Source organism: Bos indicus x Bos taurus, chromosome 23 (assembly GCF_003369695.1).
Source record: "Bos indicus x Bos taurus breed Angus x Brahman F1 hybrid chromosome 23, Bos_hybrid_MaternalHap_v2.0, whole genome shotgun sequence".
Taxonomy (NCBI): domain Eukaryota; kingdom Metazoa; phylum Chordata; class Mammalia; order Artiodactyla; family Bovidae; genus Bos; species Bos indicus x Bos taurus.
In genome coordinates this window covers 18,896,672-18,914,534 of record NC_040098.1, presented here as the reverse complement: position 1 = coordinate 18,914,534, position 17,863 = coordinate 18,896,672, and the positions used below count along the sequence as shown (strand labels likewise).

General features: G+C 42.8%; 1 protein-coding gene across 1 annotated transcript in view; it reads right to left on the bottom strand.

Moving 5' to 3' along the window:
• Window positions 1-17,863, bottom strand: part of SPATS1 (spermatogenesis associated serine rich 1) — a 29,467-nt gene continuing 11,604 nt past the window's right edge. Inside the window, exons 5-11 of the mRNA XM_027524466.1 lie at window positions 14,853-14,997; window positions 11,736-11,860; window positions 10,226-10,387; window positions 6,132-6,252; window positions 5,041-5,103; window positions 1,326-1,441; window positions 1-1,083 (exon numbers count right to left, since the gene is read on the bottom strand). Of these exons, the coding sequence (XP_027380267.1) occupies window positions 1,055-1,083; window positions 1,326-1,441; window positions 5,041-5,103; window positions 6,132-6,252; window positions 10,226-10,387; window positions 11,736-11,860; window positions 14,853-14,997 (761 nt within the window). The 3' untranslated portion in view covers window positions 1-1,054. The remainder of the gene's footprint in view (window positions 1,084-1,325; window positions 1,442-5,040; window positions 5,104-6,131; window positions 6,253-10,225; window positions 10,388-11,735; window positions 11,861-14,852; window positions 14,998-17,863) is intronic.

Genomic DNA, 17,863 nt, shown 5'->3' with positions numbered 1-17,863 from the left:
TCTCCATGTGCACCACAAAATGTTTAGTTTCCATGGATTTCTTACAAAGTCCAGACTTGGGAGCCTCAAGTCAGTAGTGGCCACCCCACCCCTGGGGAGGCTCAGGCCATAACCCCTGTGGAATTCCCTGGTGTTGGAAGAACATGAGACATCTCAAGTGGGCTCCCAGTCTTTCCCCAGAGTCCACTCGAACTTGGCCAGTAGATGCACTAAATCAGCCTCAGAACTTCTAACTACAAGGGATGTGGGGGCCAGGGGGTTCCTTGAGTGCATTTCAGGCCCAAATGGGAAGAAAGGTCTCAGGACAAAAAGATGTGAGAGGGGCCAAGGCAGGGGAACAAAGGGAGAAGGGATGAGTCAAGGGAGAAGGTCAAGGGAGAGAGGAGTGAGCCTGCCTCCAAAGACTCCATGGAGGCAGCAGCCCTGCTCTTCTCAGGGGCTTGGCCCAGGACTTGGGTGCCCTGCACTCAGGGGCTGCTCCCAGACATCACCCCTGCACAGTTAGCTGGTTCTTGTGAACCACCAGATTACCCTTGACCTTAGGAGAAGCATTAAGAAGTCAATTACCATTGACCATACTAAAGTATAATAGGTATGTAGGAGTAAAGAGTTATGATCCCTGTTACTTTCAGATAACTGAGCAAAATAACAATAGGAATAATATGAGAAAAAGAATGTGTACACCTTTGGACAAATGTTAACTACTGTAGATTCTAAGTAAAGAATATGTAGATGTTTGTTGTACGATTCTCGAAACTTTTCTATCAGTAAAGTTTTCAAAATACAGTGAAGGGAATTCCCTGGTGGTCCAGTGGTTAGAACTCTGAGCTTTCACTGCCGAGGGCCGGAGTTCAGTCCCTGGTCGGGGAACTAAGATCCCACGAATGGCATGGCACGGCCAAAAAATAATAACAACGTTTAAAAAGGCAAGACACAGTGATTTTGCGTCCAAGTCAAGCATTTGATTTGATTTAGAACAGTTGCACTAACAAAAGCACTCAACAGGAAAAGGCTCTCCAGGGGCCAGTCAGGGCCTGCTTCCTGGACCTTCTGTTCAGGACTGTCTTGGAAAGTCCAGAGAACCTGCGGATAGAGGCGCAGAGTTAAAAGCAGTGCTCCATCTCAAGACTACCAGTTCTCGAGCATACACTTAACAGCGACCCACAGCCGTGACATCTGCCCAGGGGCTACCTCGGGGCAAAGGATACCATCCACTCTGGGAGAGGCTCTGCCTCTCTCCTCTCCATTGTGAAGCCTCTCAAAAGTCTGCTCTTCCGGGCTTGCCTCCAGCTGTTATGCTATTTTTTGCAAGTCCTTTGACCCACCAGCAGGTAGCAAACTGTGCAGCAAGGAGACCGCTGGCTGCCAGTCGTCAAGCTCTTCGACTTCTCTTATCTCAGTCTTCAGCATGTTGGCCTTTTCCTTCACCCAGAAAGGCAAGCTGTGGGAAGAGAACAACACCATTTCAGTCCGCCTGACGCAAAATTTGCGAACACCTTCAGGAGACAAGGTACTCCATCTTCCAAAAGTAAGAAGGCCTCCAATTCTGGAGACCAGGTGTCAAAGTAAAGTCACCGTATTGGGACTTCCCTGGTGGTCCAGCAGTTAAGAATCTGTCTTCCAATACGTGGGACGCGGGCTAATACAGGTCAGAGAACTAAGATCCCATATGCCTTGCAGCTAAGCTAGCGAGCCACAACTACTGAGCCTGTGTGCTCTGGAAGCTGCGTGCCATAACTGGAGGGAAGCTTGAGCTCCGCAATAAAAGATCTTGCATGCCGCAACTAAGATCCGATGCAGCCAAATTAATACTTTTTTAAAAACCCATCATATTAGTTGTCGTCATTGTCCCTTCCCCAAACCCATGTCTCTTTTGTGTCCCTCTTTGCCCAGGAATCTGAGCCCTGTACCCTGCAGCACCTTGGCTCCTCCCTGCCCCCACCTTTGAGTTGGGCTTGGCTAGTGGGAAGCACCCACAGGAGATCAGAAGGTGCCAAGACAGAGACTGAGCTGTGTCTTATTGAGCTCCTTGACTCCCACCCTGTCTCCTGAGGTACCCCAGTTCTGGAGTGGCTGTATTGTCCACGGCCACAGCTCCTTTACAACAGCCCTTCTCCATTCTCTCACTGCCCTGTGAACCAGGAGCTCTTCTCCTGCTGTTCAGACCTAGACGTTATTAAGAGCTTCCCACTGGTGGGAGTCCCTGGGTGCTTCACCCTCCCATGTGAGTTCCCTCAACCTGCTCACTCATTGGTAAACAGTCGTTTCATTAAACTGTCTTCAGAATCACAGAAAAGTATGCCTTCTGCTTTCTCCTGAGACCTCAGCTAATACAGACACCTGGCATCCTCCCAGGTCTGTTGAGATTTGAAAGGGCACATGTTGGGCTGTGCTGTGTGTGATCCAAGAGGTCTTGGGAAGTCTGGCTCCTGGGATGAGTCAGAGCAGGAAGATGAAGAATGCTTTCATCTTTTGGCCACTAGAATTTTCATACTTGGGGGGAGAAATGCATTATGATTGAGAAAACACCCTGATAAACCTGCTGAAGGTAAGGAAGCCCCTGTAAGAAGACAGGAGGATTACCACACGTGGGAATAGATGGTGGTGGTGGTTTAGTCGCTATGTCGTGTCTGACTCTTGCAATCCCACGGACTATAGCCTGTCAGGCTCCTCTGTCCATGGGATTCTCCAGGCAAGAATACTGGAGTGGGTTGCCATTTCCTTCTCCAGGGGATATTCCCAACCCAGGGATCGAATCCAGGTCTCCCACATTGCAGGTGGATTCTTCACCAGCTGAGTCACAAGGGAAGCCCAAGAACACTGGAATGGGCAGCCTATCCCTTCTCCAGCTGGTCTTCCCAACCCAGGAATCAAACCAGGGTCTCCTGCATCGCAGGTGGATTCTTTACCCACTGAGCTATGAGGAAAGCTTTTTATATTTCTTTGAGCCCCTTTTTTGGGGTGGGGCATGAATACTGGAATGGGTTGCCATTCCCTTCTCCAGGAGATCTTCCTGACCCAGGAATTGAACCCGGGTCTCCCACACTGTAGGCAGACGCTTTACCGTCTGAGCCACCAGGGAAGTCAGGAATAGACGGGATATCATTTAAAGCTGACAATACAATAATATTGGGTTGGCCAAACAGTTTGTTCAGGTTTTTCATAGCATCTTGTGTAAAAATCCAAACAAACTTTTTGGCCAACCCACTAGAAGCCCAGCTAAAAAAATCAGGGCAAAAAGCAATATAGGAAGATATCAGCATAAAGAACCAATAGAACAAAAAACACAAGCATTCCTAAACACCCAAAGAAATAATTGTTTAACTTTTGTTGAAATAAAATGGTGAAAGACTCAGGGTAAATATAATATACATAACACATGCAACAAACTATTCTGACAGAATTTAAATCAAATCTGTCAAATCAATAAATGCAAGTGACCCTAAATCACCTCTTAGAGAAACTACTTTTCAAATTGACTCATGGAGAAAAATCCAGTTCTATTTCTGAGAGAAAGACGTAAAACACAGTAATTTGAAAGTCTAAGAATGGGCAAAAGCATATTAGTCAAATGCAAACAAAGCAAAGTAAGAGTTGTAATCTTAATATCTGGCTCGGTATAACACAGGACAAAATGCATTAAATGAGAAAAAAGAAAGATATTTTTGCAATGCTAAAAGCTACTAGTAATAAAGAGAAACACACTAACATTTGGACATTTTAACACACCAACTCTCAGTCCAAGTGGACCAAATGAGCGGTCAAGGGGACAAAAATGGGTAAGAAAAAATAGGGACTAAACAAGAAACAATAAGATAAATCTTCTGGGTATGTATCTAAATTTGCATCCTGATAAAATAGAATGTACTTTCTTTTTTTTAATATATATTTACTTATTTATTTATTTGGCTGAATTGAGTCTTAGTTGCAGCTCATGGGCTTAGCTGCTCCACATTACACGGGATCTTAGTTCCCCAACCAGACATCAAACCCACATCTCCTACACTGCAAGGTGGATTCTTAACCAGTGGACCACCCAGAAAGTCCCTAGAATGCACTTTCAAATGCAAATGGAAAGAGTCCCAAAACTGAATATATATTAGCTCACAAGAAAACTTTGATAAGTTCCATAAAATAAAAATAATAAAAACAATATTTTCTGATCACAAGGTAATACAAGTAAGAATGAATTACACAATAAAAGCCAAAAAGCTCTCCTATCTAGAAAATCTCCCTATTAAGGAATTTTTTAGTCAAAAGAGAACTATCAGTGGGAACGACAGAATTCTTCAAAAAATAAAGATAACCTACATATCAAAATATTTTGGTTCAGAATGGAGCAGAGCTAAACTATTAGATCAGAAGAATGAGAACTTCCCTGGTGGTCCAGTGACTGGGACTCCACCTTCTGAATGCAGGGGATCCCAGGTTCAGTCCCTGGGAATTGAACCAGGGATTCCGGGAACTAGATTTCACAAACTGGAACTAAGAGTTTGCATGTAGCAACTAAAGATCCCGCGTGCTGTAACTAAAAGATTCAGCACAGCCAAATAAATAAAAACAAATATTTTTTAAAAAAGAAAAGAAAAGATCAGAGGAATAATACTTTCCTGAAATACAGAAGTACTAGCTTACTCTGCCTCTTCAAACTTACTCTGCCTCTTCAAACCCTAACCATCCTCCCTGGCTGCATTTATTCAAGTATATGTCTTTCTTTCCCAACAAACTCTTGTGTTTTGGAAAGCAAGGACCCTGACTGTTTCTCCACATAAAACCCCTCATGGTGCATGCCTATAATAACATGTGGCATCTGGCAGTCTGTCAATCATATCTGCTGAAGATGTAAGCAGCCCAGCAGCTAGACTCCATAGACACTTGACCTTCAAAACCAGGAACCTTCCATTCAAACTGCCTCACCCAACTGCCGGGATTCAAAAGGTCCCTATGCCTCAGGTGTCTATGAGCTCTTCCATAGGAGAAAATAAATAATTGATATTTTCATAAAGGTAGGATAATATGAAATATGTTGAGATAACTCACTTGGGGATTTGTGGAAGAGGCTCAAGTGGAATAAATGTATCAAATTTCTTTTCATAAGGCACTCTGAAAATCAGAAAAGACAACCATCAGATTGGTATGGCTTCTATGGCAAAGATATCAATACTTCATTGTGTTCAATACAATGTCTTATTTTCTTGTTTTAATTGCCATGTATGGGCTTCAAAACCATTAAGGGCCATGCTGCTAAGTCGCTTTAGTCGTGTCCGACTCTGTGCAACCCCATAGACAGCAGCCCACCAGGCTCCACCGTCCCTGGGATTCTCCAGGCAAGAACACTGGAGTGGGTTGCCATTTCCTTCTCCAATGCATGAAAGTGAAAAGTCAAAGTGAAGTCGCTCAGTCGTGTCCGACTCTTAGTGACCCCAAGGACTGCAGCCTACCAGGCTCCTCCGTCCATGAGATTTTCTAGGCAAGAGTACTGGAGTGGGTTGCTATTTCCTTCTCCAGGAGATCTTCCTGACCCAAGGATTGAACCCAGGTCTCCTGCATTATAGGCAGACGCTTTACCATCTGAGCCACCAGGGAAGATATATCTACACACACACACACACATCTTGTTTATCTATTCATCTGCTGAGGTTGTTTCCATATCTTGGCTATTGTAAATAATGCTGCTATAAACATCGGGGTGCATGAATGTTTTCAAATTAGTGGTTTTGTTTTCTTCAGAACGTGATTAATTTTCTAAAATATTTTTAATGTACCACATCAACTATTTTTCTTTTAATTTAGTGACCCTCCCTTTCTCATCAATGCTTAGTTCCGAGTGTAAGTCAACCCTACTATCCAACAATGTGATTCAGAATGAAAATGGAAGCCTTGATATTTGTAGTAATAATAACAGGAACAAAATTAGCAACTACCTTTTAGTAGTCAAGATCCTGTGTATGATCTCAGTTACACACATGCATATATACATACACTAAGGAAAGACGTGGACTTTTTTAGAAATTTTCACCAACTATGTCTTGTTGAGATTCACCCCTTGCAAAATACAATTTATATGTAACAGAGAGAAATATAATTCCTTTAAAGTTCACTAAATAATGCTAGTATTAACATACACTTACATTGAAAAATTCACTGGAGGGAGAGTTGATCCTGCTTTGTGGAAGCCTTTACTCTGTTCTGGATACATATATGGATTATCTCCTGGAGTTAACTTTGGGATGCCATTCCTGGGGTCAAGAACTGTGAATGGTGTTTAAAAACGAAATCATAAAAAGAGCTGAAGATGGTCCACAGATTTGCTCTAAGTATGGACATGACAATGGAAATAGGATAATTCAGTGTTTTATCATTAGGTACATATAGGTTTCTTAAATGTTCTGTTTATGATTGTTTCACCTTGAGGAGATGAAAAGTGTGAGCCTGAAATAAAATGAAAGTAAAAAATAAATTTAAAAAACAGATTAAAAAACTTTTTTAAAGTGTGAGCCTATGTTTGACACATTTTTTAAAAGGTGTTATGATTACTTTACCCTGAGAAAGAACAATAACTGAGGTTTGATGGGATGGTTTGGTTTAAAATGAATGGTCAATCAAAAGTTATCTGCAATCATGAGCATAAACTCTGACTTGAAATCTTTTCATTCCTAAGCATTAGTGCACTTTGAATCCCTGAATTCCTCAGGGATTAGAGGCCATTTTAATTGGGGCTCTGCCTCTCTGATTGGATCTCAACTAATAAGGGTCCTGGCTCCTCCTTCTGTCTCAAAGACCGGGACAGGGGTTTCCCTGGTGGCGCAGTGGATAAAATCTGCCTACCAATGCAGGGGACATAGGTTCGATCTATGGTCCAGGAAGATTCCACGTGCTGTGGAGCAACCAAATCCGTGTGCCACAACTATTGATTCTGTGCTCTAGAGCCTGGGGGCCACAACTACTGAGCCCATGTGCTACAACTGTTTAAGCCCTAGAGCCCATACTCCACAAGAGAAGCCACCCGAATGAGAAGCCTGGGCACTGCAACTAGAGAGTAGCCCCTTCTCACTGAAACTAGGGATAAGCTCATGCAGCAATAAAGACCCAGCACAGCCAAAAATAAATTAATTAATTAAAAAAAAAAAAAGAAGAATGAGGTGGCGCAGCAGTGGGAGGTGGCCTTCATGGTGAAGAGGAGTCAGGAAAAAGTCTACTGATGCTGAGTAAACACTGCTTACTCAGCCCAGGCTCTGACACCCGACCCAGCCCCTTCCAATGCCCCAGGAACAAGAAACCAACCACATGAGTTCCCATGGAGTGAGGCTGGCACAGGATGGCCATTTAAACCTGCACCTCCAACGCCGGATGCCTCTCCCAAGGAAATAATCCTGGCTTGCAAGAGTACCTTGGGACTAGAAGCAGGGACATGCAGCTGGGGACACAACCTCCTTCTTCGCTCACACCCAACAGACTGGACTCTTTTTAAATGTTTTACTTATTTTAAAAGTTTTTTCTTTATGTTTGTATTTATTTGGCTGGGACAGGTCTTGGCCATGGCACTTGGGAATCTTCACTCTTTTTTGCAGAATGTGTGATCTAGTTTCCTGACCAGGGATTGAACCCCGGCTCCTGCTTTGGGAACACGAGGAAAGTCCCTCATTTACTTTGCTTTTTGGCTGTGCTGGGTCTTGGTGGCTGTGCAGGCTTTTCTCTAGTTACAGTGCTCGGGCTTCTGTTGTTTCAGCTCCTGGGCTCTGCAGCTCACTAGCTGTGGCACACGGGCTTAGTCGCTAAGTTGCTCCGCAGCATGTGGGATCTTCCCAGGCCAGGGATGGAACCCATGTCTCCTGCATTAGTAGGCGGATTCTTTACCACTAAGCGACCAAGGAAGTCCTCCTCATTTACTTTTAATATATACTTGCAGTTGTCCCTGTTCTGGCCAGTGAGACAAGGAAGTCCCCCAAGGACCATATGGGAAAACTTTCCTTCCTTCTAAAAGGGGAAGGCAACAGGAGATTTTCCTTTTTTATGTCTTGAATACAAATATGATGCTTAAAACTACAACAGTTATCTTATAACCATAAGGGGACAAGCATCTAGACAAAAAAAATCCAACATTATGAAGAATGGTAATACATCAAAAAACCCAAAATGAGCCTGTCTTTGATGAGATCATTGGGCAACCAGACCATATAGGTCACTTAGACACCAAAGCTTCTTGTTAATTACTTAATAAATATCTTACAATTTAAGTCTCTGATAATTTGATTTTTCTCTTACTTGTGGCCAAAAGCATGCCTAAGTAATAGACAGCTAAACTTAGTCCCTTCTTTGTTTTTCTCAGTTGTTCCAGATTTAAACCAGTTAAATAAATACTTGCTCTTCCTCCCTAGGACTGCACCTCAGGAGTGAGAAGTCAAGAGTGTGTACAGCAGGCTTACATGACATCAGGATCTATGAGAAGGCTTTGGGTCCTGGGTCACCATCTGCAAACCACACAGGTACCTGCTGCTCTCTGAGAGCTGGTATCTATTTTCTGTTGTCTACTAAAATGGGCCATCTAGTCTGATCCTCTGAAGCTATCCCTGTCTGCCGTGCATCAGGTGAAACACACATTTATTCCCATATGACCCCTGGCTTGGTGGTCAACAGTACACCATACGGTGCCCTGCCAGCATTCCAGCCATACAACCAGCTCCCCTGGCTTGCTCGCTTGCTCTCTCTCTCTCTCTCTCTCTTTCTCTCTGTCCTAAGCTCCACAGTCTTTACAAGGCACAGAAATGCTGCTATTCGTCCACATCTCCTGGGTGGATGAGACCCTCAGCGGGCTTTCTCCCCAGACACTGCCCAGAGTTATCATTGCTCTCTGTGCACAGTCCGGTGAGATGCCACTTCATCTGGAAGCTCAAGGTCTTCCCCCAGCCACCCTGTGAGGCAGAAGCCCCGGCTAGACTCATGTCCCCTCAGCCACTAGATTTTGATCTCAGGAGTTGGGTAGGACACAGGACTCCTCAAAGTCCCCATATCAGTGACTACTTTCTCACCTCCTCTAGTCTGGCTTTTGGTGTATTCTCTATCCATGCAAGGGCTTCCCTGGTGGCTCAGTGGTAAAGAACCTGTCAATCAGGAGACATGGGTTCGATCCCTGGGTCAGGAAGATCCCCTGGAGGAGGAAATGGCAACCCACTCCAGTATTCTTGCCTAAAAAATCCATGGAAAGAGGAGACTAGAGAGCTACAGTCCATAGGGTTGGACAAGAGTTTGACATGACTTAGCAACTAACCTACCCAAGGAAAAGCCTTGGTTTTCAAAACTACCTGTCTCTGCTCTGAGTAGAAGTTTCTATTTCTTTCTCTTTGTATACTGGCGTGCGTAGCCTTTCCCTTCTCCAGGGGCTCTTCCCAACCCAGGGATCAAACCCAGGTCTCCCGCACTGCAGGTGGATTCTTTACCAGCTGAGCCACCAGGGAAGGCCAAGAATACTGGAGTGGGTAGCCTATCCCTTCTCCAGCGGATCTTCCCAGGAACTGAACTGGGGTCTCCTGCATTGCATGCAGATTCTTTACCTGAGCTACCAGGGAAGCCCTGTATTCCTACTACAGCCATCTTATTCTTCCCTGAAGCACTTGCTGACTCCTATACAGGTACTTCTGTGGAAGCGTGTGCCATAAATGGTCCCTTGGTATTCAGAAACTCTTTAGGGTCTTTCAATAAATTTATGATGGCTAAGTTGGAACAGAGAACTCACCAAGTCACAAGCTGAGGAGATACATATATACACTTCCTCATCACATCTACCTTTCATTAAATCAGCTACAAAACAACAACACACACTGAAGCTAAGGTTTACAGGATGTTTTCCTTGTAAAGAATCAAAAGCACGATTTAAACGCATATGACAAGCAACATCTAATTGAAACATGAATTCTTTTCCTCGGACTTCAATGGAGATTTCTATTATTAAGTATCTGATAGATCTTATCTGATGACTTAAATATCACATTAGCATTTTATGAAACTCAGAGAAAAACAAAAATGTGGATCAGCATATGGTGTGAGTTCTTTGCCAAAAAGTGCAGCCTGCCAACCATCCCCTTGTCTTTCCTATTTTTCTGGCTGCACCTGGATGACACAGTGACCCCCTCGGTCTGCCCCAGCCACACAAGGCTGGGCCGCTGGAATGACAACTCACGAGTATTCTGGGGCATTGCACAATGAACATTCAGGAAGAAAACATTACCACATTTCTTTCTCCCAAGGCTCTTGTCCACTATCCTCTCTGATAGAGACCTCCTATTGCCGAGGAAGACCCCGTTAAAGAAACACTGCTTTCCAACATGGTAGGTGTGGATGTTGCTGCTAAACCTTGGGTAAAATGTCCACTCAGGACGCTGCCCATCTTCTGCAAGACATCAGAAATGCTTCCATCAGCACTGCTCCCAGCCTCACAGTGGAGCTGGATAACAAAATGGTGTGAAGCCCCACCCCCACCCCCGGCACCATCTGGCTGTATGACCTGTTATCAATGTGTGTATTTCCGTAATTCTACATCAGGGGCAGTGTTAACCTTTATGGGACTAGGCACAAAAGAAGGGAAGTAGAAAGAAAGCTATCTAAGAGGGCTCTTCTCTTTTTCCTTTTTACCCTCTCTTTCAAAAATAAAGCCAGTTTTATGGTTGGAAGTGATGTATGGGTTAGGAAGCTCAGAGACAGCTTTACAAGCATCTGTGAGCCAATCTTCACTCTAATAAATGTATAGGAATAGAAAGCCCATCAGAGGAAGGGCTAGAACACCCATGGCATCTTAACCAGATGGCATATGGTGTTGGCAGCCAACAGTGGCACATGCTCAGGCTGCAGAAACACAGAGAGATGCAATGTGATTAGGACCAAGGAGAAGGGCTGCTCTGAGACCTTAGGCTAGTTGATGGACTTCTCAGGGTCTCTGTTTCTTCATCTGACCCTTTTCCTATAAAACTGCTCAAGTGATTTTGAATGGTGAAAGGTCTGACAGCTCTAGGGTTGCTTAAGAAACTCTTGTCTCCTTGGTGGCTGTGAACGACCAGAGGCTTTGGAGGCAGGCGTGTTTGAATTGTAATCCCATGCCTTCACTTCCTAACTATGTGTGCTTGTGTGGGTGAATGAATCTCTCCAGCCTCAGTTTCCGTCTGTGTAAAACAGGTAGGTCTGTATCAGCCACACAGGTCTATATGTATTGACACAGAAAGAATCCATGATCTACTTATACTTTGAGTGAAAACAATACTTTGAAAATAATTTTGTACTATTTTCTATCAGCGAAAATATGGTGGTATATTACAATCCATAAATATATATATATATCCAAACATACATATATTAAGCATATATATGTTTATACATATACATATATATTTCAAATACATATACATTTACAGTTCAAAATTCTCGAAGAATAGATATCAAACTCTTCACAGCTATGGAGCAGAATAGGGGGATGATTGGAAAATATTGGGGAAGGGGTTTTCATATTCTACATGCTTCTTTATTATTTTAATATTTTATTATAGTACTTTTATGTTTATAAGGCATTTTAATTTTGAAAAACATATAACAGTAGCTACCCCACAGAGTTGTGAGAATTAGAGATGAAGCATGTTGAATGCCAGGCACCTAGTGGGTCTTCAGCGAATGGCACCCAACAGTATGGCAGCCTTCTGCAAAGACCCTGGGCATGGAGGCACATGGAGGAGGACCTGTAACCTACTCACTTGTCTGCAACTTGAGCAGGCTGAATTCCTGGGGATATTTATCCTTTTGGACTTCAGGCAGTGAAGTTTCAGAGGAGTGATCAGAATGTGAGGAGGAGGATTTCAGATCCAACTCTGCAGCAGGGCTGGAAAGGAAGCAGAAGGATGAAAATGTCGATGTGCTTAAATTGGAAGTTACAACCTGATCTTAAATCTCTTACACTAGAATTGCCCTCACGTATGAAAACTAGGACTACTCTTCAATAAAAGTCCATGAGCATATAATTTATTTATTTGTAATTGAGGGGATTGAAATATATTCAAAAGATGCATGCTTAAAGGCAGTTTGGTGTGCAAAAGTTAAATATAGAATTATCATATAAGCCAGCAATTCTACTCCTGGCATACATCTAAACATCAGGCTGAATAAAATAAGCCAGACACCAAAGACCAAATATTGGTAATTCCATTTATATGAAATATCCAGAACAGGTAAATCCATAGAGATAAAATTAATGGTTATCCAGGGCTGGAGGGATAGGGGACATGAGGGTGACAGGTTTCTTTAAGGAGGCAATAAAAATGTCCTAAAATGGATTGTGATAATGGTTGCATTATTAAACTGGTGAATTACATGGTATATGAATTATGCTTCAAATAAAACTGCTACCCAGAAAATGCATGTTCAATAAAATCATTAAACGGAAATAAAAAATCAATCAGTATAAAGAAAAGAGAAAGAAATAATCAAAAACAAGCCTCGACTGAAATGGCTATAATAACAGAGCACTATGTTTAGTACGGAACTTCCTGGTAGTTACAAATGCCTGCAATGAGCTATTGTGGGCATCAACAGAAAAAGCCATCACTTCTGGTCTTAGTGGTCTAGCATTTGATAGATGGCCTTGGACAATGCTTTCAGGTAGAGTTATCTGTTATCAAGTCATAGGATCTTTTTTCAAAATATTACGCCACCCTGATATTGGAATCATTTCAAACCAACTTCATGTTGATCATTTTGTTTGCTCCTGACAAAAAATCCTGTTATTATAGGTGGGGCCAGTAGAATCATTTCCATTTGCAAAGGAAATGAGCCCTCAAAGAAACTAACAACACACACCCTAGAGAGGGGCCAAGCTGGATCTGCAGGTTAACTCTAGACTATGTTACCTAAAAATCATAAAGAACCCTGGGTCCATAACTCACAGTCTTGCATAGCCCAACTTCAGTTTTAAGTAAAGATACCCATACTAATGTCTTTGAACTTCCATAATGTGCAGATAAAGCAAAAAAGCCAACAACTCAGAGTCCACCCTCCCAGTTCCAAATGTATGATAACTTTGACACTGGGTGATATATGTCTCTCCTAAATACTTTTTATATATTTGTGTTTGCTGAATTAACTGCATAGAAAACATTGCCAAGATAAAGGAAATGTTCCAAAAAAACTTTAGGACCATCTACCTACTTGCTTCACTCAACAAATACATATCTGAGTACATTTTGTGGAAAGCATTGGTCTAGACACTGGGGATCCAAACAGTCCCTGCTCTCAGGAGCTTAGGGTCAAGGGGAAGAGGACATGGACAGATAAACAGGTGACTGTGAAAGAGTGGGTAAATGCAAAGTTGGAAAAAGCAGGTTTTGCAAAAAAGTAGCATGCTGCAGCTGCTGCTGCTGCTAAGTCGGTTCAGTCGTGTCCGACCCTGAGAGACCCATAGATGGCAGCCCACCAGGCTCCCCCGTCCCTGGGATTCTCCAGGCAAGAACACTGGAGTGGGTTGCCATTTCCTTCTCCAATGCATGAAAGTGAAAACTGAAAGTGAAGTCGCTCAGTCGTGTCCGACTCTTAGTGACCCTATGATCTTAATTGTGAAAAATAATTACATATTTCCATGCATAAGAAATAGATTTTCTTTCATGCATATAAAAAAAGTTAACACCAATTCTCTAAGAGATAAGATTACCATGGTGGTTGTTTTTTATATTTTCAAAATTCCTATAATGAACTTAAATAACTTTATTTTTTAATTTAATTATGTATTTATGGCTGTGCTGGGTATTCGCTGCTACACACGTTTTTCTCTAGCTGTGGCTTCTTCATTGAGGTGACTTCTCTTGTTGCACAGCACAGGCTCAAGGGCTCAGTACTTGCAGTTCCCGGGCTCTAGAGCACGTGGACTCAAAAGTTATAGTGCGAGGGTTTAGTCACTCCCTGGTATGTAGGATCTTCCTGGACCAGGGATTGAACCCATGTCCCTTGCATTGATAGGAGGATTCTTCACCACTGAGCCACCATGGAAACCGCTAAATTACTTTCATTACAGCAAAAACTGTTAGAAAAAGCTTTTTAAGACTTTTTATCATAAGAAATCAAACAGGGAAAAGTATATAAAACAGTGCAGTTTTACAAATACTTATAAAGCCAACATCCAAGACAAGAAATAACACATGGCCAGCCCTTTCCTCCCACTCCCCAGAAACCATCTGTGTCCCTTTCCCAGAGAGGGAACTACAATCCTGACTCTGAGTGTTATGGCAACCATTTCTTTGCTGTTCTTTACGAGTCTACCACCAGGACTTCCTTGGTGGCCCAGAGGTTAAGAACCTGCCTTCCAACGCAGGGAACACAGGTTTGATCCCTGGTCAGGAAACTAAGATCCCACACGCCACAACGAACACCCATGGGCCACAACTGAGACACAGTGCAGCCAAAACCAAAAAAGACATAAATGAATATTTTTTAAAAGATTTACCACCTGTGTGTGTATATTTGTATTCCCAAAAATACATAGTTTAACTTCACCTTCATAATAGCGAGCCCTTGCACAGCCTGTGTTTTATGCCAAGGAGTCTTCGAATCACTTTATATGCATTATCTCATTTCATCCTCACAACAATCTCCTGAAGTATTACCACCACCTGCCCCCACTTTTTGCAGATAAGAAAGCTGAGGCCCAGGGAGGTGAAGTAATTTGCCCAAATTCACACAGATACCGAGTGACAGAGTGAGATTTGAACCCAGTCTGGCTCCGGAATCCATGGTCTTGTAAACATGTCACACTCCCTCTCAGACTGTTGGTCCCCTGCTTAGAATTGACCCCAATGTTTACGGCTCTTCCCTGGACCCTTACTTACTCTAGGTGGACAAAGCCTCTGCCAGGGCTGAGAGGCCCACCGACACTTAGACCTGTTTCAGTAGATGAGGGGCTGCCCCTTCTGCCAGGTGATATTACGCTGGCAAAGCATCCCTTAGATTCCAGAAGATCTTTGCGCTTGGTACCTGCAACACATAGATATCACCACTGGGTTACATTCATGAAAATACCTCCCACTTGATCTTTTTCCCAGATGGTAAATAATTTCTTTTTAAAAAACTATAAGAAAATTCTCAGAAATAAGAGTCAGACTTCTCTGACGCTGGAGTACATTTTTAGAATGACTGCTGTTCCACCTACCATTTAATGATTCACATGTGTGTGGCATCTCCTGGGCACCTCTGCAAATTCCCACCATCCATCAATGGGACTACCCCTTAGCCAGGTTTTATTCATTTCCTATCAACTCCCTCTCAAATTCATCTATCAGGTGAATCATATCCTTCCCACACTTGTCAAGACCCAACTCTATTACCAAACACTTGACTCTTAAGAGGACTTGCCTGTGACTCTACAAAGTTTTTAAATTCTACCAAATCTGTCCTTTCACAATACCCTCATCCTGGGGTTTCTCAAGGTAAGAACTGTTGCATCAGAGTTACCTGAGAGGCCTGTTAAAAATACAGATTCCCAGGATGAAGAAGATGTGATACATATACACAATGGAATATTACTCAAGCCATTAGAAAAAGTGAAACAACATCATTTGCAGCAACATGGATGGGCCTGGAGATGGTCATATGAGTGAAGTCAGACATCCCTTATAAAAATGTGGAATCTAAAAAAAGAATGATACAAATGAACTTATTTACAAAACAGATACAGACGTACAGACTTAGAGAACAAATTTATGGTTGCTATGGAGAAGGAAATGGCAACCCACTCCAGTGTTCTTGCCTGGAAAATCCCAGGGACGGGGGAGCCTGGTAGGCTGCAGTCTCTGGGGTCGCACAGAGTCGGACATGACTGAAGTGACTTAGCAGCAGCAGCAGCAGGGCAAGATGGGGGATGGGATCATTAGGGAGTTTGGGATGGACACTGCTATATTTAAAATGGATAACCAACAAGGACCTACTGTATAGCACAGGAAACACTGCTCAATGATATGTGGCAGCCTGGGATGGGAGGCGAGTTTAGAATAGATACATATATTTGTATGGCTGAGTCCCTTTGCTGTCCACCTGGAAATATCACATTGTTAATTGGCTCTACTGCAATATAAAATTAAAAGTTTTTTCAAAAAAGAAAAAAAATACAGCTTACCAGAATCAATGGAAAAAAGAGGGTGCTAAAATAGATAACCAACAAGGACCTGCTGTAAAGTACAGGGAACTCTGCTCAATACTCTGTAATAACTGAAATGGGAGAAGAATTTCAAAAAGAGTAAAGACGTGTCTGCGTATAACTGAATCACTTTGCTGTACACCGGAAACTAATACAACACTGTTCATCAACTACACGCCAATATAAAATAAAAAAAAAAAAATTAAATGGGGTGGTGGAAGAAAAAACAACATAAAACATTAAAAAATAAGAAATAATTCAAAAATACCGATTCCCAAATCCCATTACAGATCCATCAAACTGGAATCTTGGTCAGTGAAGCCTGGGAATCCACATTTTGCAGAAGCCTCACTCCCTCAGTAGTTCTTAGGCTCATGCTTGGCAGTGAAATTCCTCCTCTTCAAGCCCAGTTTCATCACTGCACTCATTCTATCCTGCCCCTCCTCCTGATTCTCCACACGCATCCAGTGATGAGAATCACCATGGGACACTTGTTCAACATGCAGATTCCAGGGCTCCAAGCCAACTTACGGGGAGGGGGCAGCAACCCGGAAATCTGTATGTTTAAGAAGCACCTCGGGTGATTCTCAGAGCCAGCCAAGTGTGGGAAGAGCTGTTTTGGCACAAGGCCCTGAGCCACGCCTTCGAGGAGGGCATGGTAGCCCACTCCAGTATTCTTGCCGGGAGAATCCCAACGAACAGAGGAGCCTGGCAGGCTGCAGTCCACAGGGTCGCAAAGAGTCGGACATGACTGAGCGACTAAGCACAACATGTCATGCAGCCTAGGGCAGCCCTCCATACACAAGGGCCAACTATTTGCTTGAGGGGTAAGTAATTGGGATGGAGTGGAACCCAGTGGAGGGCAGAGCTGTGAAGAAAGAGCACAGGTCTCCAGCAGCGCCAGATATGGAACCACAAACGTGGTATCAAGAACATAATACAGACCACACTCTCTGACCACACACAATACTATTAAAAATCAATAATAAAAAGACAGCCAAAAAACACCCATAAGCTTGGAAACTCAAACCACATCTCCAAACATTTCACATAATAGAAGAAAGCATAATGTGACTCATGAGGTACTTAATGATCAATGACATAAATACAATATATCAAAACTTGTGGATTCAAATAAAGCAGTGACTAGAACCTAGAGCCTTAAATGCATACACTGTATTTTACTGAATGTAAGACACCATCAGTTGTAAAAACATTATTTTATGGACCACAAAGAATAGAGGAGGCCAATTAAATTATGACACGTGCTTTATCATTTTGGACTTTTATATTCATTGAAGAATCCTTTTAGACTTACTTATAGATTTTAATCCTGTGCGTATTTAAAGAAGGAAAATAAAAGCAAAATTAAATGGCTAAAGGCACTCGTGGAGCTTTCCAGGTGGTGCTAGTGGTAAAAAAAACCGCCTGTCAACACAGGAAACGCAAGAGACTCGAGTTTGATCCCTAGGTCAGGAAGATTCCCTGGAGTAGGAAGTGGCAACCCACTCCAGTATCCTTACCTGGAAAAATCCATGGACAGAGGAAAGGAGTCGGACAAGATTGAGCGACTGAGCACGAGCCATTCTTAAACTTTACACACATTCAAAAGTCTGATTATTGAGTCACTTTTCACCTCAATCTCTGATGCCCACATTTTCCACCAAAATTGATCTCAATGCAACAAGAATGTAGGTGACGGAGCAT